The sequence below is a fragment of the Culex quinquefasciatus genome, chromosome 3 (genome assembly GCF_015732765.1).
Source record: "Culex quinquefasciatus strain JHB chromosome 3, VPISU_Cqui_1.0_pri_paternal, whole genome shotgun sequence".
Classification (NCBI taxonomy): domain Eukaryota; kingdom Metazoa; phylum Arthropoda; class Insecta; order Diptera; family Culicidae; genus Culex; species Culex quinquefasciatus.
This window is the reverse complement of record NC_051863.1, coordinates 44,211,396-44,236,457: the sequence shown is the minus strand read 5'-3', so window position 1 is coordinate 44,236,457 and position 25,062 is coordinate 44,211,396. Positions and strand designations below refer to the sequence as shown.

Here is a 25,062-nt window from a genome sequence, read left to right as displayed (position 1 = left end):
AAAATAATCAAATATTATTAAAGAATCGAAATAGAGCAACCCTTGTTTTTCGTAAAAGTAGATTCTCTTGTTAAGAGTTATCCTTGCATTCAAGTTTTCAAAATTGGTTTTCTTTTTCTTGTATCGTTACTGTAATCCTGCTAAATTAAACACTACCGATAATACCATGTCAAAAAACTATACATCTAGCTGACCAGAAATGTTACAGACATGAGAGTATAATAGTTATGAATTCCTCGTTTTCAAGAGGTTATTTTAGTCAAGTTTTGTCTGCGATTTTGATTTTGATTTTTATCATGTTTTACATATTTTGCAGTTTCTTTTGTTTTTGTATGGTATCCATTTTACAATCAGCAATTTGTTTCTTTTGCATAAACATTTTAGTTTTTTTAATCTTTTGTTTTTTTTTTCTTTTTTTAACATTTTGAAGTAGGTATGAAATATTATTTCATTTATTTCGTTGTTTAAGAATAATTTGTGTAAAGCTACTATCCTAAGCAGAAAAGTGGACCACCTTTCAACAGCTGTTTAGTTCAAAGTATCGAGTAATTCTATTGAAGGAAAAAAGTTACTAAATAACCAAAAAACCTTAAAATAACTTGTTATAATCGAATAATGAACTCCAACCTTCACTTATTTTTTTAGCACTTCTCCCTTAAACACAAATTATGTGATCAGCATGTTCAAATTCAAAAGTGCTCGGGTAGGGCTCGCAATTTGGCGACTCGCCAACATAACTAGATCTGTATTTTTGTCTGGCCATTAGGGTGACCTGCAGCATGTCATTCTGATTCAATAAATTGGCGTTTTCGTCGCTTTTCCAAGCACCACATTTTTTCAAAAAAAAATTACAACTCCACGCAAAACCGAAAATGTCAAAAAATACCTCGCAGTTCTAGTAAAACAGAATTTTCTCGTTTGTTTTTAATTAATTTATTAATTCTTTCATTTATAACGCCAAACGCTTGAGTGTTGAAAGACCCAGATTTATTTGTTTTATCAATTTTTTGTAATCATGTTCATGATTTCCTCCCATTTTTGAGTACGTTGTGTAAAGTTTATCGGAGAATTCCATTAGGATATTTTCAGACAAAACTAACTAGACTAGGCTCAACTAATAACAAAACTTTTAGAACCTGAAAAGAAGGAATTGGTTTGAATATAGGGTTCCCGAGCAGACGGAAATACCGTTGGAATAACATTTTTTGATATTTGAAAATACTAGGCCAATAACATTTTGTGTTATTTATAACAAGATTTGTTATTCGCCGTTATGATTTTTTTGTTATTGGATTGTTATTGTAATAACAGACTTATAACATTTTAAGTGATTTTTCGAACAAATCTTTGTTATTATTTTTTGTTATTTTAACAACTAATCCGATCATCCCAATAACAGTTGGCGGTATTCTTCCATAACAAAAAATGTTATTCCCAAGTTGTTTTGGCTTTCAATCAATATCAGACCAATAACAAATTTTGTTATGATAACATAAACTGTTATTCAACTCTTATGCTAAAATGGATTTTGCAAGAATATTCCATAACACTTTCTGTTATTTTAACAGTATTTGTTATTGAAATGGCATGAATTTAGTTATTACCGTCTGTTCGGGTTATATAAAAAAGCGTATCGTGAATCACAAAAAAAGAACCGCGGTTCTTTTTTAAACTTCGGACTTTCTTTCACAGAATATTTTCTCCAAATAAAATATCAGCATTTGTTGAATTCTTGCAGAAATAAACGCAATTTTAAAATAAATAGCATTAATAGATTTAAGTTTGGATAACACTCAATTACTCGAATCAATAGTTTTGAGTGGAAATGTTAACATAGAGACCACCAAGACCTATGGTTTTCAAGGGCATCTTCTTGTTTTCAGTTTTATTTTTTTATCAAATATGGCCGCACAAATAATTTTCAAAGTTTATGTCACCCCTCTCCTTCAAAATCGGTCGTCCAAAAACGTCAAAATTTTAATGGAAACTGAAGTCTTATCAACTGAAAACAAATTAAAAAGCATTTTGGGATCGATCAAAAATATTTTGAATTTTTAACACTCAATTACTCGAATCAATAGTTTTGAGTGGAAATGTTAACATAGAGACCACCAAGACCTATGGTTTTCAAGGGCATCTTCTTGTTTTCAGTTTTATTTTTTTATCAAATATGGCCGTAACAAATAATTTTCAAAGTTTATGTCACCCCTCTCCTTCAAAATCGGTCGTCCAAAAACGTCAAAATTTTAATGGAAACTGAAGTCTTATCAACTGAAAACAAATTAAAAAGCATTTTGGGATCGATCAAAAATATTTTGAATTTTTGTGAAATTCCGTTGCACAGTAATGCATTTTTTTTCGGCTAGAAAAAAGTGTATCAATACTTCGATATTTTGAAAACTAATGATTGTAATACAACTGGAGATGTTTAAAATGCATTTTAAAACTATTTTTGACAAAGAACTTTGTCCTAAGGGCACTGTCTACGGGTGTCAATCCAAAATTTCGCGAAGCGAAAGTGTAACGATTTTCTGTCGTTTTTCAAATGCTTATATCTTCCCCCCCATTCAAACAATCTTTATGTTTTACACACCAAACGAAAGGGGAAGTCTTAAAGTACAAGTTGACTACCTCACAAAGTTGATAAAACTTTGTTAAAGTACTTAAAAGTTAAGATGAAAATAAAAAAATGAATGCAAGAAAAATCCCGGCTGCTGATTGGCTGAAAGCACGTAGCAAATGTTGCTTCCTCTCCTGCTTTCGCAAAACTCTCACGCGAGAGTTTGGCACCACTGTTGCCACATTTCATGCGAACTATATAAGCTAGCACTTAGCCTCAGAAAATTTCAGTGCCTATCGCGATTTCGTCAAAGACGGATCCACGGTGGTAATTTTATTGCTCACACACACACACGCACACATTGAACGACACAGTATGTGCACCAAATTGGGAGGAATTCTGTTCTAATGAAGATTGTTAGGAAGGTGACCGGAAAACTAGAATGATTTGAGGCAATGGGGTTGGGACCACATTGATAGAATATTGGCCACACCCGGAGTGGCCAGTGCCCTGGGGAAGGTTCTTCCGGGGGGACATTTACCGAACCATACGACTTGGGGCAATATGGGTATCAAAATTCATGGTTTTTGAAACTGGTAATGAAAATGGCCATTTCGACCGGATTGGCCACACCCGGAGTGGCCAGTGCCCTGGGAAAGGTTCTACCGGGGGGACATTTACCGAACTATACGACTTGGGGTAATATTGGTATCAAAATTGCCTCAAGTCGAATGGTTCGATTAATGTCCTCCTGGTAGAACCTTTCCCAGGGCACTGGCGACTCTGGGTGTGGCCAATCCGGTCAAAATGGCCATTTTAATTGAAAAAACGAAGTTGACTTTATAGCTGTCGGCCACCATTGCTAGTACCAACCACTAGTGTCTTCCTTTTAACTATAAGGACTTCGCCGCCCTGGGCTCCTAAGTGTTTGAGTACGGCACGGAGCGACGGCGCCGGATACCCATATTTACACTTAGAATTTTAGAGCGCCCGCCGCGGGATTCGAACCAGCAACCTCTAGATTGTGGATCCAGTGCGCGGTCCGATTGATCCACACGGGCGGGACATTTTGATTGCCAGTTTCAAAAACCAATATGAATTTTGATACCCATATTACCCCAAGTTGTCAAAAAAAAAAAAATCAAAATCAAATCAAATTATTTGCTCTACAGCTTTACCTTGGCGTTCTCGATTACGAGCTTCCTACTAAGTGAAAGAGAAACTAAGTGTTCGAAGGCTTGATTGTTGAGGCAATTGCAAACCTCTTTTTACACCTAAACTTCCATCCACCCCGGGATTTGAACTGACGACCTTTGGATTGTGAGTCCAACTGCCTGCCAGCGACTTCACCGATGCAGGACCCAGGGAGACGACTCCTACACCTGGACTGAGCTAACGACCTAACCTTTTTAGGGTTAGTCCGGGGCCAACATTTACTTCCCGTCCGACGGAAGGCGTGATCAGACAAATCTCGTCTCGAAAAATGCCACCGGTACCGTCTGGGATCGAACCCAGGCCGACTGGGTGAGAGGCAATCACGCTTACCCCTACACCACGGTCCCGGCTTAAGTTGTATGGTTCGATTAATGTCTCCCGGTAGAACCTTCTCCAGGGCACTGGCCACTCTGGGTGTGGCCAATCCGGTCGAAATGGCCATTTTCATTACCAGTTTCAAAACCATGAATTTTGATACCCATATTGCCCCAAGTTGTATGGTTCGGTAAATGTCCCCCCGGAAGAACCTTCTCCAGGGCCATGGCCACTCCGGGTGTGGCCAATGTTCTACCAATGTGGTCCCAACCCCATTGCCCCAAATTTTTCTGGTTTTCCGGTGACCTTCCTAACAATCTTCATTAGAACAGAATTCCTCCCAATTTGGTGCACATACTGTGTCGTTCAATATGTGCGTGTGTATGTGAGCAATAAAATTACCACCGTGGATCCGTCTTTGACGAAACCTCGTTAGGCACTGAAATTTTCTGAGGCTAAGTGCTAGCTTATATAGTTCGCATGAAATGTGGCAACATGGTGCAAATTTTGCTTCCTCTCCTGCTTTCGCAAAACTCTCACGCGAGAGTTTGGCACCACTGTTGCCACATTTCATGCGAACTATATAAGCTAGCACTTAGCCTCAGAAAATTTCAGCGCCTATCGAGGTTTCGTCAAAGACGGATCCACGGTGGTAATTTTATTGCTCACCCACTCACACGCACACATTGAAAGACACAGTATGTGCACCAAATATTGGCCACACCCGGAGTGGCCAGTGTCCAAGGGAAGGTTCTACCGGGAGGACATTAATCGAATCATACGACTTGGGGCAATATGGGTATCAAAATTCATGGTTTTTGATACTGGACATGAAAATAACCATTTTGATTGTGGTGACCACAACCTAGAGTGGCCGGTTCCGTGGCATTTTCCGAACCATACTTGTTTTGGCAATATTTTCGTGTTTTGGCAATTTATTTCCACAGAGGTGCCAAAGATTGGAAACATTTAATTAGAATAAATTATTCAGGATTAAATAAATAGGCAATGATTTAAAACTAAAATGTAATAGAATAATTTTTTAGGAGTTTTGTACAAAGTTCTTTTTCATATTGGTCATGTAGAACATAACCACCTGCACCTTTTTTTTTTATTGAAATCTCTATACCATGCTTTGCTTTTATTTTTTTTGCGACTTCAGCCAGAGCTGAGGAACATAAACTTCAAAAAATATTTGGTACGGCCTAATTTATTAAAGTCTAATGTGAAATAACTTATAAAATCACACGATTCTTGAAAAAAAAAAAACATTTTCATCCATATTTTGAAAAAGAGCGGCTCTTTTTAAAGAGCGAATGAAAGTGAGCGGCTCCTTAAAAAGAGCGGTTTTGCCCACCTCTACTATTGTCTCAAAAAATGTCGAAAATTGCCATAGAAACAAATGGATGTACCACTTTATTACTTTTCTTCAAAATATTGTAAGTTAAACAACAAGGCATTTGTTTACATTCAAATTTGAAACAAATAATATTTTTCCACAGTTTGAAAAAAATAAAAATTTACATTAAAGATTCAGTCCAGACTCGACTGTTCCAAAGGCTTCGGAAATTTATTTTTTTCGCTATCTTGTTTAATGGTTGAGCTTAAATATGACCCTAAAGCTACTCTAAATCAATTAAGAATTTTTGAAGATGGCTGCCAAAATGGCGGTGATAAATTTTGAGAAAATGCAATTGGTATTCTAACAGGCAATCAACTACTAAAATTTTACTAAACTTGAGTCGCAGAGGATTTGAAGTTTCAAGTAAGAAAATAACAAAAAGGTTCGGAAAAATTAAATTTCAGATAATAGAGGCTTCGGATAATCGTGCCTGGTCCTACAGACAGACATAAAATCAAGAAAACATATTCTCAAGCAAGTTTAGACATGTTTTTAGGCCATGCCGAATAATATGACATTTGTAACCATATTTAAAGACAATAAATTCAATTTGAACTAAAAAGTTAAACTTTTTGTGAATATGCCTCTTTTTTCAAAATGCCTTCATTCTACCCCGGGGAAAAACCACGTGTTTGATTCGCTTTTCAGCGACAAACGCTTGCGCACTTGCTGGATTATTACCTTTATTTATGCAATTATTTATCCGCTAAGATCTTATCAGTGGCACTCGCGTGGTGGCGTTGTCCACCGGCGGTGTCCGTTACGGGAAACCCTCTAACAAGTCTGTACCTTTGCTCTGTGACCAACAGCGACAACGACGATGACGGTCGGAGGTTTCATTCATGTCACGTCGTTAATGAGCAAATAAATAAGAGGGGCGCACTTTAATTGATTTTCATCGCTGCCGCTGACCAACGACGACGGCCGGAAAGTTCCTGACTGGGAATCGATAACAGCCGCGGCAGCCGGTTCTCCTTGAGCCCCACCGCCGCCGTGACAGCAGCACCGAATCCCACCTCAGCTGACGCAGTGCTCGTATGAAGCTGTCACCTGGCTGCTACACAGAACATGACAAACTGTGGGGACCAACTCTGTGCTGTGGCCACGCTTAATTGTACAAATTTTTCAAATGCTCCTCGCGCCAGGTCTATACGGCTAGGTTGACGACGGAGTGTTGCACTTGCTCGAACGGCCATAAATTCGAGGTAATAAGTCATAAACTACCAACGACTGTCATAATTGTCAGGTGTTTCGTATGCAACGGGGGTACCCCCTTCGGAGATATATGCAAAGTTAAGGCTCTTGTTTGGGGAGCGCAAAACATGTGTTCCCCATTCACAGAGAGAGAGAGAGAGAGAGAGAGAGAGAGAGAGAGAGGGCGAAGGAATCCTCCAATATCTTGCGAGGGGGGTCGGTCCCGGCGACGAGTGCCCATGACTCAAATCGGTTTCGCTTTACGGCATAATTTATGTGACACACTAATAGATTTAGTGAACTTTAAATAGGTGCCTACATATTTTGCGAATGGTTTCAGGCAATGAGATATGATAATACATGTGAACATGGTCGCAATTTCTTCCCGCTTGCCCAATCGAATGGGGCAGCAGGTTCGGGTCGTGTGGCTCCAAGGTGGAACGCGAACGCGCTGGTCTATGGAAGGACATGAGTTCTGATCGTTGTCAACCGAAGCCCTGTGAAACATGTACATTCATTACATTATTGGTACATGGGGTCGGAAAAGAAAACGTGCGACATATAGATCACTTTATTGGGAAATAGTTATAAATGATTCTGTTCGAGAAATCGACAGATATGTGTAGTTTTGAAGTACATACAATCAAGGCATTGTTATCCATGCGTATAACATATTTCAATAATTCTATACCTCCGTGCTCTCTTGTACTTGCTGGTTTTCCTATCTTGTTAGCATAAGAGAGCATAGAGGCATCGATTTGTTGCCACCAAAACAAATTTTGCAGCGTGATTCAGAATATTTCCAAGTTGACTTAAGGAGCCATTACACTGCCGCAAACAAACAAACAAACTCGCCCTTTTTCGTGTTTGACAGATTACCAAACTCGCAAACAAGGCAAAATGTATGCTGACGTTTGTACAAACAAACAAAGCAGACAAACTGGCAAACTGTCAAAAAGTGCGAGTTTGTTTGTTTGTTTGCGGTAGTGTAATGGCTTCTTTAGAAACTTCTTGTACTGTTAATGCATTTCAATCGGAACAATTTTTGAATTCTGTTTAAATACTAAAAACTTTTGAATAAACTTTAACTGTACTTAGGCATCATCCATAAAGTACGTCACGCTCTAGGGGCGAGGAGGGGGGGGGGGGTTTCGCAAGTGTGACAAAATGGAGTGGGGGGAGGGAGTACGTGAGACTGTGACGGCACGCTAGACTATTTCTTGAATACTGAAATCTCAGTCTTAAAATAAAGCTAACAAAGTTTAATGTTTGATAAACTTTACTCATAAAACAAACCCGATTAAAGGCTTTAGGAAACCGAGTTTTTGATGCTAGATTTAATATACTTAAATCATCAAATTTACGCAAAAAAGCATTGATGGTGATGAAAAAAATCCAAACACAACCTATAAATTTTTCTAGATCCAAACTCCAAATTAAAAAATAATCTTTTTTATAAATCATGTACAAAAAAGGTGCAGGTGGTTATGTTCTACATGACCAATATGACAAAGAACTTTGTACAAAACTCTTAAAAGTAAATCCATTTTTATTTATATTTTTAAATTCTTCGCCAATTTATTTAATCTTTAATAATTAATTCTAATTTAATGTTTTCAATAATTGGCACCTCTGTGGAAATAAGTTGCCAAAAAACAAAAATATTGCCAAAACAAGCATGTTTCGGAAAACTCCGGGTGTGGCCAATCCTGTCAAAATGGCCATTTTCATTACCAGTTTGAAAAACCATGCATTTTGATACCCATATTGCCCCAATTTGTAAGGTTCCATAAATGTCCTCCCGGGAGAATCTTCCCTCAGAGCAATGGCCACTAAGGGTGTGGCCAATCCTGTCAAAATGGCCATTTCCATTACCAGTTTAAAAAACCATGCATTTTGATACCCATATTGCCCCAATTTGTAAGGTTCCATGTTCCATAAATGTCCTCCCGGGAGAATCTTCCCTCAGAGCAATGGCCACTAAGGGTGTGGCCAATCCTGTCAAAATGGCCATTTCCATTACCAGTTTAAAAAACCATGCATTTTGATACCCATATTGCCCCAATTTGTATGGTTCCGTAAATGTCCTCCCGGGAGAACCTTCCCTCAGGACAATGGCCACTCCGGGTGTGGCCAATCCTGTCAAAATGGCCATTTTCATTACCAGTTTAAAAAACCATGAATTTTGACACCCATATTGCCCCAATTTGTATGGTCCCGTAAATGTCCTCCCGGGAGAACCTTCCTTCAGGGACATGGCCACTCCGGGTGTGGCTAATATCCTAAAAGTTTAGTCCCAACACCATTGCCCCAAATCATTCTGGTTTTCGGGTGACCGTTCTATCTTCATTAGATCAGAATTCCTCCCAAGTTGGTGCACAACCCAGGCTTGCCACAACCCAGGCTTGCCACACAGATATTTTTGGCACAGACCAAACACTCAAACTAATTATTTTTACAGTTAAAATACACTTGAGTAGTTTTTGTAAACTGCACTAAAAAGATAAACATTTTTTGCATCTTTTTACTTGTTTAGTTTTTGATAAAAATGTTTTTCTTTAAAGTTATACTTGATTGAGTGTTTGGTCTGTGCCAAAAATATCTGTACGTGTGGCAAGCCTGGCACAACCTGTGTCTATCAATGTGTGGATGTGTGTGTTTGAGCAATACAATTACCACCGTGGATACGTCTTTGACGAAACCTCGTAAGGTACTGAAATTTTCTGAGGCTATCTGTTAGCTTAAATAGTTCGCATGAAATGTGGCAACATCGTGCAAATTTTGCCTTGTCTCTTGCTTTCGCGGAACTGTCACGCGAGAATGTTGATAATAAAAAATCATAACGCCTAGAAAAATCAGATCAGAAAAAAACAGATTTTTTTATTTTCTTGTATCAACAAAATTTATATCAATAGAATATCTTAAAAACAAAACCATTGGATAAGGCTTAAAATTTGTTTTTGGATCATGGCGCTGGTAATGTTGCATTTGTGTTATTCCAAAGTTTCAATTCGTCGCCTTTTTCATCGGAATATAACACTGGAAAATCTTGTCTGGGGTGCGTTGTCAATGAACCCATAGAAATTTTGTTTTGTGTTACCTGAAACTCTTCCATAACTATATTGCCAATTAAATGAAACATCTCTTGGCATACAAAACGGATCACCAAATCATAAAATTAATTTTGATTTTTGTTTCCAAATCTGCTACATTCAAAACATTCAAAGTTTGTCCAGCAGGTCAGGCCAGTCTAAAATCTATACGAAAATTTAAAAGCCTCATACTATTAAATAAAAATGTGTTGAATATGAAAAACTACCAATTTTGAAATTCTTATAATGAAGAACTACCAATTTTGAAATTCTCGCAAACTGTGCGAAATTGACAAAAACAATCATAACAACGATTCAAGATTAGTTTTCAAAATAACTTTATTTTTTAATTAAATTAATGAATTTTAAATCCAGTTTGTTTACCCGTGTTTATAATTTAAATTATGTGTTAATTAGGCTAAAATTTTCCCAAAAAGGTGCAGGTGGTTATGTTACACATGACCAGTATGACAAAGAACTTTGCAAGATGATTGTTGAAATTTTCGATTAGAATGTCCGGTCCAAATTTCCCCCTTATAATTACCGTCCTATCGAACTAGGGGGACGGAAATTGCAAGTGGAGCTGAAATAGAAATCGAAGTGAAATCAATTGACTTTCCTTCACCACTCGAAAGTTACCAAGATGGAGTATCAAAACCATAAAGTTTGATACCCATATTGCCCCAACTCTTACGGTTCCGCAAATGTCCCCCCATCGGAACAGCCGCGGGGCATCCGACCACTCCAGATTGTGGCCACTACCGTCGAAATGTCAAATTTCATGTCCAGTATCAAAACCATACAGTTTGATACCCATATTACCCATATTGCCATATTGCCCCATCTCTTACGGTTCGGCAAATGTCCCCCCATCAGAACATCCGCGGGGCCTCCGGCCACTCCAGATTGTGGCCACTACCGTCGAAATGTCAAATTTCATGTCCAGTATCAAAAACCATCAAGTTTGATACCCATATTGCCCCAACTCTTACGGTTCGGCAAATGTCCCCCCATCGGAACATCCGCGGGGCCTCCGGACACTCCGGATTGTGACCACTACTGCCGAAATGTCAAATTTTATGTCCAGTAACAAAAATCATAAATTTTGATACCCATATTGCCCCAATTCTTACGGTCCGGCAAATGTCCCCCCATCGGAACATCCGCGGGGCCTCCGGCCACTCCAGATTGTGGCCACTATTGCCGAAATATCAAATTTCATGTCCAGTATCAAAAACCATCAAGTTTGATACCCATATTGCCCCAACTCTTACGGTTCGGCAAATGTCCCCCCATCGGAACATCCGCGGGGCCTCCGGACACTCCGGATTGTGGCCACTACTGCCGAAATGTCAAATTTCATGTCCAGTATCAAAAACCATAAAGTTTGATACCCATATTGCCCCATCTCTTACGGTTCGGCAAATGTCCCCCCATCGGAACATCCGCGGGGCCTCCGGCCACTCCAGGCCAGGTGGTGGCCAGTTCCAAAGATCGACTCCTGCGACTGGCATGTCTTAGCTGGTCCTTGCCTCCAAGCCATCTGCTCCCGGACCTCCAGGCCGTCTGCTACCGGGCTACCAGGCCATCTGCTTCTGATGTGTTCTCGTCGACGTCCAGCAACAGAATGAATTTTCGGGACCGACCGAGTCGAGTTTTGTTGGCTCGTCGACGATCCGAAAATGATGAGGTGGAGAGGGGGTGATTTTAGATACATCAATCGCACGTCTCTAGATTGACTGATTGGGAAACGTTCGCTCATCCAACCAGCGTGCACCAAAAAGAGGGGAAATTTGCCGAGAGGGGAATTCGTCACGTAACGTTTTCGCTTCGCGAAAATTTTGGATTGACACCACGTATAGAAACCTTAGGACAAAGTTCTTTGTCAAAAAAGAAAATCTTTAATTCTACAAATTGTAAAGTTTAAAACTTTTCTTGAAACAAAAAAATAACCTAACCTCTCTGGGAGCCCCCCGGATAGTGGTGGTGCTTACTGCCACAATTAAACACAAAAAAAAACTTTTGAAAAACAAGGTGGAGCCCACACGGTTGGTTTCGCTTGCCCGAGCTTTTTACCCCAGTCGGTGTGTGCCAGTGCAGTTGAGCGAAACCGAAGAGGGGTGGTGGGAATTGCCGCATGAAATGGCACAGCAAATGACGTTGATTTTTTTAAAGCTTCATTTCGCCCCAATGCCTGCTCACAACAGCACAGAGGCATGTGCTCGATGATGAGCCCCCCTCCCCAGTTCGGTCACCTCCCGACTCACCACACTTGCCGGCGAAGAGAGTTTGGATTAAGGTTGATGAGTTGCTGGGACCACCCCGAAAGGGGAGGGTCTTGCAGGTGATCTAATGTGATGGATTTTCTGTAATTTCTCATGGCAGCTCTGTGGGAGGGGGGAGACTGGTTGACGGGAGGAGGTTGTTGATTGAATGACAGCTTGGGGAAATGTTTGCAGAGAGAACGATAGTTGGATCGATGTTGGTTTTTGCGATTGTTGAAAACAGTAAAATATCAATGTTTTGACAAGCATTTTTTGTTTTTGTTTGCGAAAAATGAGGTAGTTCTTAAAAATATGTAATTTGTTTGTTAAACTTCAATCTGAGGGATGTCAAACCATGAAGGCTTCACTGTACAACAAGATGTTGCAATTTTGTAGCAATTAATGAACGAACTTCTACTTTTTCTTCCCCATTTCAGGAGGACCTGCTGATCCATGGTGACTCGGTGTACGACATCATCGACAAGCAGGACCACGGCGCGATCCAGGCCGAGCTAGGCCGGGGCGTTCCGCAGCACCAAACGAGTGCGTCGGCGCTGCACCACGGGCACCACCATCACGGAACGCACGGTACCCAGCTGGACGGTGAGCAGCGGATGTTCCTGTGCCGGATGAACGTCAGCCGGAACGCGCGCCGGCAAATGCGGTTCGGGGATCAGAAGGTGAGAAACGTAAAATGCATTTATGATGTTATGGTTGCTACTGATTAAACTTAGAAGACTGAACGCTTTTTAACCACTTCTCTCCGTGTTTATTGCAGGTCGTCCTCGTCCAGGGTCACTACCTGTCGTACCTGCCCCTGTGCAGCCGGAACGAGCCGGTGTTCATCGCGACCTGCACGCCGATCGCGATGCCCGAGACGCGGGAGTGCGTCGTCCAGGGGGCCACGAACGTGTTCACCACGATCCACTCGATGGACATGAAGATTGTGCACGTCGATAGAAAGTGAGTCCAAACTATCCAACGGTCAACTCGAAGTTTAGTTACAGTGCCATGCTGGGTCGCACGCTGCTGGCTGGCCACGCTGAGTGCCAATTTAGCAAAATCCCGTGAAATTTGAATGAAAGATCAATTATTCATGAGAAACTCGGCGGACCAGGTCTCATCATAAACCAGGTCGTTTCAAATCAAGCGTTACGCAAGCCCCCCCTGGTCTCCCACAGCAAGAGTCATAAGACAAAGATGACCATTCAATCCGCGCGACGACGGTGCCTGGCCATTCTACGAAGAGAGGTCGCCGCTATTAAGGAGCCAACTGGCGCAACTAGCGTTAGAGCGGAGTTATAGTTGTCCATAAAATCAGGCCGGTTTTCGGTTCCCCCTTGGGTTGAGTTTGATACCCGTTTTTTTCAAGATGAAGGGACGACGTATTAAGATTAGGACACTAACGTTTTTTTGCTGTTTATATGATGGACAAGATCTGCGATTGAGAGAAAAAGTGTAGTGTTGCAATGCTTTTAGGAATATGGTGATATAGATTAGATTGCCCAAGTGGGACCTGCGATCGGCTAATGAGCGTGTTGCGAGCGCGTTGTGGTCGATTCCCACGGCCATGTCTAGGAAAAAGTGGTCGTCGAAATTTGAGCTGAAAATTAGCCTTGCTTAATGTTTTATAAGGCTTAAATTTCATTAAATTGAAACTTGAAAGAGAGTTCCCTACTCATTGCAACAAAGTATCGCTCAACCAAAGTGACTTTTCCAATCTTCAATTAAACTTTCCGGTCAATCGAAACATAGCGCGCAACTGAGCTGCTGAACCCGACAGAAAAAAAAACTCCCATCAAAAACAGTCCTGGACCAGGGAAGCTCGGCGACTAGCAAATGGGGCGAGGTTCCCAACTCTAATAAGGAGGTCACTGAATAGGTTAAACAGTACCTCGCAGTGACACAACGGCTCGGCCAGACGATCGTATTTTGCCAACATTTTATGCTCCCCCACTCTGAGAGCGGTCCCTGCGCGGAGAAGCGAGCTGGCTGGCTGGCTGGTTGGATTTGCAGCATGGTTTGGCCAGCTGGGATGCTGCCTGCACTCTCGGGAGAGCGATTCTCTGGGGTTTGCGCTGACGTTCATCGTTATGTTCATCAAGTTTTCGCCAACAAAGAACTATTTCAATTTTATATTTGATATACAGTTTAAGTTTTTTTACTATATTCGAAACATTCACAAATTAACGTATTTTCGAAACAAAATACTCCAATTTCACGTTTATGCTACGGCTTTCAAATCATCGGAAATTTGACATATATATTGTTGCAAATAGTTTTAAAAATTTAAAAAAAATACACAAATCCAAGTATTTTTGAAAAAAATATCAATTTGAATGTTTTTGCTATGAAATCGAAAATTTCTAGTAGATTTAAACAGTAACTCAAAACAACTATTATTTTTTGAAGAAAAAAAAACTCGATTGTGATATTATTGTGATGTTAGTTACACTGCACATAGACTTTTCTTTGTATTTTTTGATTCGAATGAAACTTTGTCCATGCATTCCCTATGTTAAAAGAAGCCATTTTGCATCATACGTTTTCCATACAATTTTGAGGGCTGGCTATAGAAATTTGGCATTATAATATTCGAAAATTTGTGTCTTGAGAATAAATTTTCTGATCGATTTGGTGTCTTTGGCATGACTGCAACTTTTCAGAAAAAGTGGATGCACGGATTTTTTTTCCTTATTTTTTGTTTGATTTCATTTGATTTATTTTATTTTTAACACTAAAAGTTGAATTCCAAAAAAAAATCCATTTTTTTATATTTTTTGATAAAAAATAAAATTAAAAAAAAAAAGAAATGATGCAATGGACAAATAATACGCTGGCGTTTAAGATGGTGCAAAATCTGGTACCAGAGTTCTGAATATTTGAAAAAATGCGAAATAGGGGAACTATACCCTTTCTCAGCCTATTTCTATTATCGGCCTATCAGCACTTTGGTCATGAATTACAGCTAAAATAAAGTGTTTTTGACTGTTTCAAAGCAATAAATAGCTCAAATAAAAGTGAGCAAGCAACTCTTCATTGTTGATACATCTGAAAATGTTGATTTAATAGCGGAAAACGGCAAAAGTGATGAGAATTGGTCGAATGGCTTAGTGTGATTAAAATGGGTTTATTTCCCCTACTTTACGAAGGAAAAGCAATCCTGCAAAAAAAAATTCCTACAATTTTCCAATTTAGACTTTTTTTATCGAGCTGAAGGTTCTTAGCACATAGTCTACAAACTCTTAATTTTTTCCGTTTTTTTTTTGTTTTGAAAAATGAGTTTTTCTCAACAAGCTCTCAACTTTCAACTTGCGATATTTCAGAAACTATTGGGTTGATTTTCAATGTTAAAAATTGACATTTTTGTAAGTTTTATGATCTCTACAAATTTAGCCCAACATTTGCAAATGTCAAAATTAAGAGATTTCAGTCCTTCCAAAACGTTATTGTTGATTAAATAATTTCGTAACAATTTTTATTGAAAATTGTAAAAAATTTGCAATATTTTCAATTCTCAACATTGAAAATCAGAACAACAATTTTTGAGATATCGCAAGTTGAAAAAATTTAAGGACGTGAGCAGTTCTCTCAGATTTCGGTCATTCGATTTTTTTTTTGTATTTTTTAATCCGACTGAAACTTTTTTGGTGCCTTAGGTATGCCCAAAGAAGCCATTTTGCATCATTAGTTTGTCCATATAATTTTCCATACAAATTTGGCAACTGGCCATACAAAAATGATGTATGAAAATTCAATAATCTTTATCTTTTGAAGGAATTTTTTGATCGATTTGGTGTCTTCGGCAAAGTTGTAGGTATGGATATCGACTACACTAGAAAAATATGATACACGGTAAAAAAAATTGGTGATTTTTTATTTAACTTTTTGTCACTAAAACTTGATTTGCAAAAAAATACTATTTTTATTTTTATTATTTGATATGTTTTAGAGGACATCAAATGCCAACTTTTCAGAAATTTCCAGGTTGTGCAAAAAATCTCTAAACAAGTTATAAATTTTTGAATCAATACTGATTTTTTCAAAAAATCGAAAAATTGGTCGCAAAAATTTTTGAACTTCATTTTTCGATGTAAAATCAAATTGGCAATCAAAAAGTACTATAGTGAAATTTTTATAAAGTGCACCGTTTTCAAGTTAAATCCATTTTTAGGTGACATTTTTAAAAGAAGTCGAAGTTTTTAATTTTTTTTAAATTAGTGCACATGTTTGGCCACTTTTGAAAAAAATATTTTTGAAACGCTAGGAAAATTCTCTATATTTTGCACTTATGAACTTTTTTGATACGACTCTTAGTTGCTGAGATATTGTCATGCAAAGGTTTAAAAACAGGAAAATTTATGTTTTCTATGTCCCACCCAAACAACACATCATTTTCTAATGTCGATATCTTAGCAACTATTGTCCGATTTTCAATGTTAAAATATGAAATATTCGTGAAATTTTCCGATCTTTTCGAAAGAAATATTTTCATTTTTTTAAATTAAAACTAACATTTTAAAAGGGCCAAACATTCGATATTACGCTTTTTTAAAATGTTAGTCTTGGTTTAAAAATTTTGAAAATATTTTTTTCGAAATGATCGGAAAATTTCACGAAAGTTTCATATTTTAACATTGAAAATCGGACCATTACACTAAAGGAGCGGCCGTGGCTGACTGGTTACGGTGTTCGCTTTGTAAGCGAATGGTTCTGGGTTCGATTCCCATCTGCTCCCAACGAGAAAGTTAAGAACACATAAATTTGAAATGATGAATATGAACGAAAAATCAAAGTCGCTCGAGGCGGGGTTCGATCCTCCGTCCTTTGGATTGGTAAGCAAAAATGCTAACCACTAGGCCATGACGACTTGGTGAGCGTAGACTGGAATTAGGAATACTGTTACAGAGAGCGAGTTGTGGCGCTATAACCACGGCAAATAGTGTCCAGGGCATTCGTGGAAATACAATGTCCCATCCCAGAGGGTCCCGGAGTACCAAACCTTCTTAGCATAGTGCTCCCAACGAATACAACCAAAATCTCGGAGCGTATGGTGGTGTGTCCCCACGCTTCTTCCTCCCCTGTCGATTCAGAATTGTGCTGTTGTTCGAACACTCTGTGCTCAAACTCAACCCAATTACGAGTCATCTCTGCGATACGGCTTTACGCAGTAGGCCTGGCCGGTTTAACGCTTGTGATGTTTCAATGCATTCTCATGCAATGGCGCACTACAAATGTTAATAAATGACAAGAAGAGTGCTAGGCGTCATCTAACCTAAGGCACTCTCCAGGATCCCTTCGAAAGATTGGCTGCGCTAGGGTCTGATTAGATTAGATTAGATGAAAATCGGACCATTACACTATGGGGTTTCAGGCGGCCATAAATCGAAAAACCGACATACTCTAATTATTTTTTTGATATTTTTTTCGAAAATAAACATTCTAACTAAGAAAAATCCGGAGTTTGAAAGTTGTAGGATCAAAATTCACTGAATTGCAGACCTTCAAAGGCGAAAATGGTAAGAAAAACATGTTTTTGACAAAAAATGATTATTTTTATAGTTGTACTGTGTAGCTGTTTATGTATTTTTTCCTGCATCATTATATATATTCAGAAAGGTAATTGATTCAACTTTTCAATAACATTTTTCAAAACACACTTTTACACGCTAAAAAAAATAATAAAAATAAAAAAAGATGGATTATTATTCAAAATTTAGTTTTTTTCAACTTTGTTAATAGAGTACTTTTTTTGTGTGCATTTGTGCGATCTGAAAATTTTGCAGCCTAAAATTTGAACCATGTCCTAACTTGTCTCTAAATTTCAAAGTGAACTTATGTGCACTTTTTGAGTTATGCCATTTTGAATATTTTGATTCATGCAGGAAAATTAATGATTTCGCGTATACGCTAGGTTAAAAGCATATTATTTTACCTGCAGAGGAAGAAATAATGTACCTACTATGCATGTTTTGAAATTGATTTGATATTCATGACTTTGTTGTACGTTTATTAAAATTAGAAATTCATTCAAAGAGAGGTGGATTTTAACTCAAGAAGAAGGGGAGGGAGATTGAACGTAAATCAGAAACTTTAACATAGCATAAACCGCCATTCCGTGCATCAAATAGACAGAGCAAGAATATTAAAATTCACCACTTTAATGCATGTGGCCTCAAATATATGGAAAAATCGAAAATTAAACTTTTTTTTGGAAAAATATCAAAATTCATTTGTTTTCATTATACTAAGTACAAACAACACAAAAAAGTCACAAAAAAGCAAAAAAATATTTTTGGCCGCTCGCTTATATGGAAATACCCCATGGTGCATTAGTCGCTAAGATATCGACATAAGAAAATGGTGTGTTGTTTGGGTGGGCAATATCTCAGCAACTAAGGGTCCTATCAGCAAAGTTCAAAAATGCAAAACATAACGAATTTTCTCAGCTTTTCTATTTTTTTTTCAAAGGTGGGTAAACATGTGCACTAATTTAAAAAAAATGAAAAACTGCAACTATTTTCAAAAAAGTCACCTAAAAATGGATTTAACTTGAAAACGGTGCACTTTATCAAAATTCCACTAGAGTACTTTTTGATTGCAATATTGCATTTTACAGGCTTACAGATGCTTTCCAATCATTAGTTTTGAAAACATCGAGGTATTGACGGATTTTTTTTCACAAAAAAAAACCTTTCGTGGGACTGTACATTGGAATTTCATGAAAAATTAAAATGTTAAATGAGTTCAAACATGCTGAATATGATTATAAACGCGGGAAAATGCATTTTAACTGGTTTTCGGTTGATTAAACTTTAATTTTCATTAAAATTTTGAAGTTTTTAGAAAAGATAATTTTTGCTCCCTGATTATTCAGGCCAACTTTGAAGGGGGAGGTGACATAAACTTTGAAAAATATTTGCAACGGCCTTACATAAGAAAAAAAATGTTTTAAAACCTCAGCCAATTTTTATAACTCAACTCTCTAAAATTGTGGGATGTGTCATTAAAAGCGAAATTAATTTACTTTTCGAATCTGTAATAACTCAGAATGGTATTTTTTTCAATTTATACATAGGTTTTCATTTAAAAAAGTCACGTTTTTCATAACTTGGCATGGACATTTTTCTAGAGCAGACAATTCTACGAAGTTATAGATTCAAAGATTACATTCAATTTCTCGTCGTATGACAGTTCTCACAATTTTGGTTAACCCGGGCATGGTCTTCGGGTCTATAGGACCCAGTAGCACTATAAAAGTAATTGTAACTTTTGACCAAAAACACCTAGAGATCTGAAATTTTGTGACTTTGTGTATCTTACTAAGACACACATTCTGGCCAAAAATGAACTTCCGGTGGCCACCGGAAGTGCGCACCAAAAAAACTGACACCAATGGTATTCCGGGTCTATAGGACCCAGAAATGTTTTCAGCTGCCAAAATTCGAGATTGTAACCGATTTTGGATGTCTTGACCGCAAATGAAAGGCTAGGATGTCTACTTTCTGAACCCAACCGGCAGAACCGGTTTTGGACACCGTGGCCACCGGGAACCTGCTACAACCGAAAAAGTTCTTTTGAGGCCCCTACTTTGAGGACCTGTATCTCCGAAACGATTGCACATAGCAGGTTGCTTCCGGTTGCATTCGACAGATAATAACCTGAATTTTAAGCCCCAGAAAAATAATTGGTCCATAGTGGCCACCGGTTCCGGTAACCCGGAACTTCCGGAAAACTTGATTTTTGCAGTTTTTGACATAAAACCGTCACACAGACCAGTATTTTGAAACGGATTATTTTCCAAATCATTGCAGAAGGATACTACATACTACCCCTGACTGTTTGGTATCGGTTCTGGCCAACTCTGGCCAATCCGGAACCGGTTCCAGGGTTCCACTAAAACGGTTCCAATAATTGTCACGCTAGAAACCCGTCATGTTGCATATAAAACTTCATGAAATTGCATGTTATGACCATCTGAGGTCATGCCGATGTCCTCTGACCCATCCTGGTCACTCCGGAACCGGTTACCGGTGGCCACTGGGGACACTATCGGAATATGCAATGAACCCTATCATCCGACGTATCAAACTTCATGAAATTGAAAGTTATGACCATCTGAGGTCATGCCGATGTCCTCTGACCCATCCTGGTCACTCCGGAACCAGTTACCGGTGGCCACTGGGGACATTATCGGAATATGCAATGAACCCTATCATCCGACATATCAAACTTCATGAAATTGAAAGTTATGACCATCTGAGGTCATGCCGATGTCCTCTGACCCATCCTGGTCACTCCGGAACCGGTTACCGGTGGCCACTGAGGGACACTATCGGAATATGCAATGAACCCTATCATCCGACGTATCAAACTTCATGAAATTGAAGTTATGACCATCTGAGGTCATGCCGATGTCCCCTGACCCAACCTGGTTACTCCGGAACCGGTTACCGGTGGCCACTGAGGGACACTATCGGAATATGCAATGAACCCTATCATCCGACGTATCAAACTTCATGAAATTGAAAGTTATGACCATCTGAGGTCATGCCGATGTCCTCTGACCCATCCTGGTCACTCCGGAACCAGTTACCGGTGGCCACTGGGGACATTATCGGAATATGCAATGAACCCTATCATCCGACATATCAAACTTCATGAAATTGAAAGTTATGACCATCTGAGGTCATGCCGATGTCCTCTGACCCATCCTGGTCACTCCGGAACCGGTTACCGGTGGCCACTGGGGACACTATCGGAATATGCATAAACCCTATCATCCGACGTATCAAACGTCATGAAATTGAAAGTTATGACCATCTGAGGTCATGCCGATGTCCCATGACACAACCTGGTTACTCCGGAACCGGTTACCGCTGGCCACTGAGGGACACTATCGAAATATGCAATGAACCCTATCATCCGACGTATCAAACTTCATGAAATTGCAAGTTATGACCATCTGAGGTCATGCCGATGTCTTATTACCTAACCTGATCACTCCGGAACCGGTCGCCGGTGGCCACTTGGGGGCACTATCGAAATATGCAATGAACCCTGTCATCCGACGTATCAAACTTCATGAAATTGAACATTCTTACCATCTGAGGTCATGCTAACGTCCTTTGAACTTATCTGGTCACTCCAGAATCGGTTACCGTTGGCCACTTGGTGACACTCTCTGAGTATGTAGTAAACCCTATCATCCGACGTATCAAACTTCATGAAATTGAAAGTTATGACCATCTGAGGTCATGCTAACGTTCTTTGAACTTATCTGGTCACTTCGGAGTCGGTTTCCAATGGCCACTTGGGGAAACTTGTGGAATATGCTAGAAACCCTATCATCCGAAATATCAAACTTCATAGAATTGAAAAATTATTTCTATCCAAGGTTATGCCGACCTAAACTAACCTTACCTGATCAATCTGGAACCGGTTACCTATGGCCACTGAGGGCCACTCCGGGACCGGTTACCAGTGGCTTTTGGGGAACATTATCGTAATATGCAATGACGGCATATCGAACAACATGAAATTGAACAATATTATATCTAAGGTAATTACGCTAACATCCCCTAACTCTATCTGGCTTTTGGAATCGGTTACCGGTGGCAACTGGTGTACACTTGTGGAATATGCGGAATAGAAACCCTATCGTCCCACATATCAAACTTCATGAGGCCGTCTTTCTCTCAAACCGAGTGTTGCCGAGATTTGGGTGCAGAAACTCTTTCATCTAACCTTTGATTTTGATATTTTAGAAATTATAGACACGCAAAAATCGGTATTTTCTCGGATAGCTAAGCTGCACTATTGGCGTTAAAATCCTCTAAATGCGAATCCAAACATGTTTGGAACTTGCTACTCGGCATGTTGTTTTGGGTACCAGGATACTGCGGTATTGAAGGCATTGAAATGGCTGATGAACTTGCCAGACTAGGCCTATCAAACATATTCGTGGATCCCGAGCCGTTCCTTGAATCTCAAAACGTGCCGTGAAGCAAGAAATTACTAATTCGTCGCTTGTGTGCTATCTATCTCCTATCTTTTACAGCAGACGTGTTACAAGATAACACAAGTGACGAATTGAGGACAATCGCAGTGGCCATCGTAAACCGATTCCGAAGTGACCAGATAAGTTCAAAGGACGTTAGCATGACCTCAGATGGTAATAATGTTCAATTTCATGAAGTTTGATACGTCGGATGATAGGGTTTATTACATAATCAGAGAGTGTCACCAAGTGGCCACAGGTAACCGGTTCCGGAGTGATCAGGTTGGGTCAGAGGACATCGTCTTGATCCCAGATGATCATAACTTTCAATTTCATGAAGTTTGACACGTCGGATGATAGGGTTCATTGCATATTCCGATAGTGTCCCCAAGTGGCCACCGGTAACCAGTTCCATCGAAAACCGGTTCCGGGCCAGGTTAGGTCAGAAGACATCGGCAGGATCTCAGATGGTCATAACTTTCAATTTCATGAAGTTTGATACGTCGGATGATAGGGTTCATTGCATATTCCGATAGTGTCCCCCAGTGGCCACCGGTAACCGGTTCCGGAGTGACCAGGATGGGTCAGAGGACATCGGCATGGCCTCAAATGGTCATAACTTTCAATTTCATGAAGTTTGATACGTCGGATGATAGGGTTCATTGCATATTCCGATAGTGTCCCCCAGTGGCCACCGGTAACCGGTTCCGGAGTGACCAGGATGGGTCAGAGGACATCGGCATGGCCTCAAATGGTCATAACTTTCAATTTCATGAAGTTTGATACGTCGGATGATAGGGTTCATTGCATATTCCGATAGTGTCCCCCAGTGGCCACCGGTAACCGGTTCCGGAGTGACCAGGATGGGTCAGAGGACATCGGCATGGCCTCAGATGGTCATAACTTTCAATTTCATGAAGTTTGATACGTCGGATGATAGGGTTCATTGCATATTCCGATAGTGTCCCCAGTGGCCACCGGTAACCGGTTCCGGAGTGACCAGGATGGGTCAGAGGACATCGGCATGACCTCAGATGGTCATAACATGCAATTTCATGAAGTTTTATATGCAACATGACGGGTTTCTAGCGTGACAATTATTGGAACCGTTTTAGTGGTACCCTGGAACCGGTTCCGGATTGGCCAGAGTTGGCCAGAACCGATACCAAACAGTCAGGGGTAGTATGTAGTATCCTTCTGCAATGATTTGGAAAATAATCCGTTTCAAAATACTGGTCTGTGTGACGGTTTTATGTCAAAAACTGCAAAATCAAGTTGTCCGGAAGTTCCGGGTTACCGGAACCGGTGGCCACTATGGACCAATTATTTTTCTGGGGCTTAAAATTCAGGTTATTATCTGTCGAATGCAACCGGAAGCAACCTGCTATGTGCAATCGTTTCGGAGATACAGGTCCTCAAAGTAGGGGCCTCAAAAAGAACTTTTTTCGGTTGTAGCAGGTTCCCGGTGGCCACGGTGTCCAAAACCGGTTCTGCCGGTTGGGTTCAGAAAGTAGACATCCTAGCCTTTCATTTGCGGTCAAGACATCCAAAATCGGTTACAATCTCGAATTTTGGCAGCTGAAAACATTTCTGGGTCCTATAGACCCGGAATACCATTCGTGTATGTAGAAAACGAAGACCATGGCCAGGTTAATAAAGAAAGGTATAGGATTTTTTACAGTTGAGTAACGAAAATGGCTGCGGTTATAACTATTTTTGCACTTGTTTTAAAATGAAAAATACGTTTTTTTTTTAATTTAGGGACATTACCATTGAAAAACACGTCTATTATAAATTTTCAAAAATAAAAGGGGTCGTACTGCCTCTCCGTCACGAGATATTGAGAAAAACGGACCCCGGATCCGTGACCAGGGTCCTAATTTTTCTTTAGGGCAAAGTGTCACGCAAATAGAAATAATTGTTCCAAAATTGATTATGAAGCAACACACAGCTGAAATCTGGAGTTTTTTTTGAAAAGGTCTGAAAAACCAAATTATCATTTTTTGCTTTTTGGGTGTTTTTGAATTCCCCTGACTCAAGGCGGTTCTAAAAACACCCAAAAAGCAAAAACTAAAAATTTGGTTTATGGGACCTTTTCAAAAAAAAACTCCAGAAATGAAATTGATAATGAAAACTATTTCTTGACAAATTAGAAGTTGAAAAAAAAAATCGCCGAAAAAAAATTGGGAAAAATCTAGCATTCCAAAATCTAACAATATGAATGGGAGAGGGGAAGGAAGTTATGATTGAATTCAAAAGTTTGTCGGATTAAGATGGTTTTATTGTTTTTTGGGCTCAAAAAAGAAAAAAATACATTGAAATTTTAATAATTTTTCTCTAGATTTTTCAATTTGAAAGACCTGATAACATTTGTAAAAATCTATAACAGAGAATGATAAATCTTTATACTGGCTGACACTTGAAATATCTGGCATTCCCAGATCTATCAGGCAACTTGGCAACCCTGATATCTGATCTGATCTGGTCTGATCTAACACTAGCACAGCTATCCTTTCAAAAGCATCTTGGAGAATGTCGGGGTGATTACTTCCAAGATCCTTCTTCTCTAAACGGCCAAGCCAACTGCGAGAAGTTAATCGCAGAGATGAGGAGTTGAATGAATTGAGTTTGAGCATAAATGTTAAAACAGCAATACATTTCTGAATCTCCAGGGAAGGAAGAAATGTGTGGATTCCTCGCTTTTGGTGCTCCGCTTTTGCATATGTTACGTATATACGATCAAGGGAAGAACAGCCCTTCAAAATTTGAGCTGGATCAGAAAAAATATTGCAATTTCCCAGAGAACGGCTCAGCATATCTATGCCAGCAGCAGCAACAACCACATACAGCATAACGTTTGTGGAATTCTCACTTTTCTTGCCCAATGGACACAATATGCTTAATATTTATAATGCGCCGCCAAGATTTCAGAGAGGTTTGGTTGAGGGGCGGCGGGGGGTTCCGAGGAGGTGGTAACCCATGTGTGCAGATACTTGTCGCGGAACAGCCGCTGTCGTCGA

The 25,062-nt window shown here is 39.5% G+C and overlaps 1 protein-coding gene across 1 annotated transcript in view; it reads left to right on the top strand.

Annotated features, from left to right (window-relative positions):
* LOC6039141 overlaps positions 1 to 25,062 on the top strand; it is a 97,027-nt gene that overhangs the window by 54,200 nt on the left and 17,765 nt on the right. Inside the window, exons 6-7 of the mRNA XM_038264690.1 lie at positions 12,480 to 12,722; positions 12,821 to 13,005. Of these exons, the coding sequence (XP_038120618.1) occupies positions 12,480 to 12,722; positions 12,821 to 13,005 (428 nt within the window). The remainder of the gene's footprint in view (positions 1 to 12,479; positions 12,723 to 12,820; positions 13,006 to 25,062) is intronic.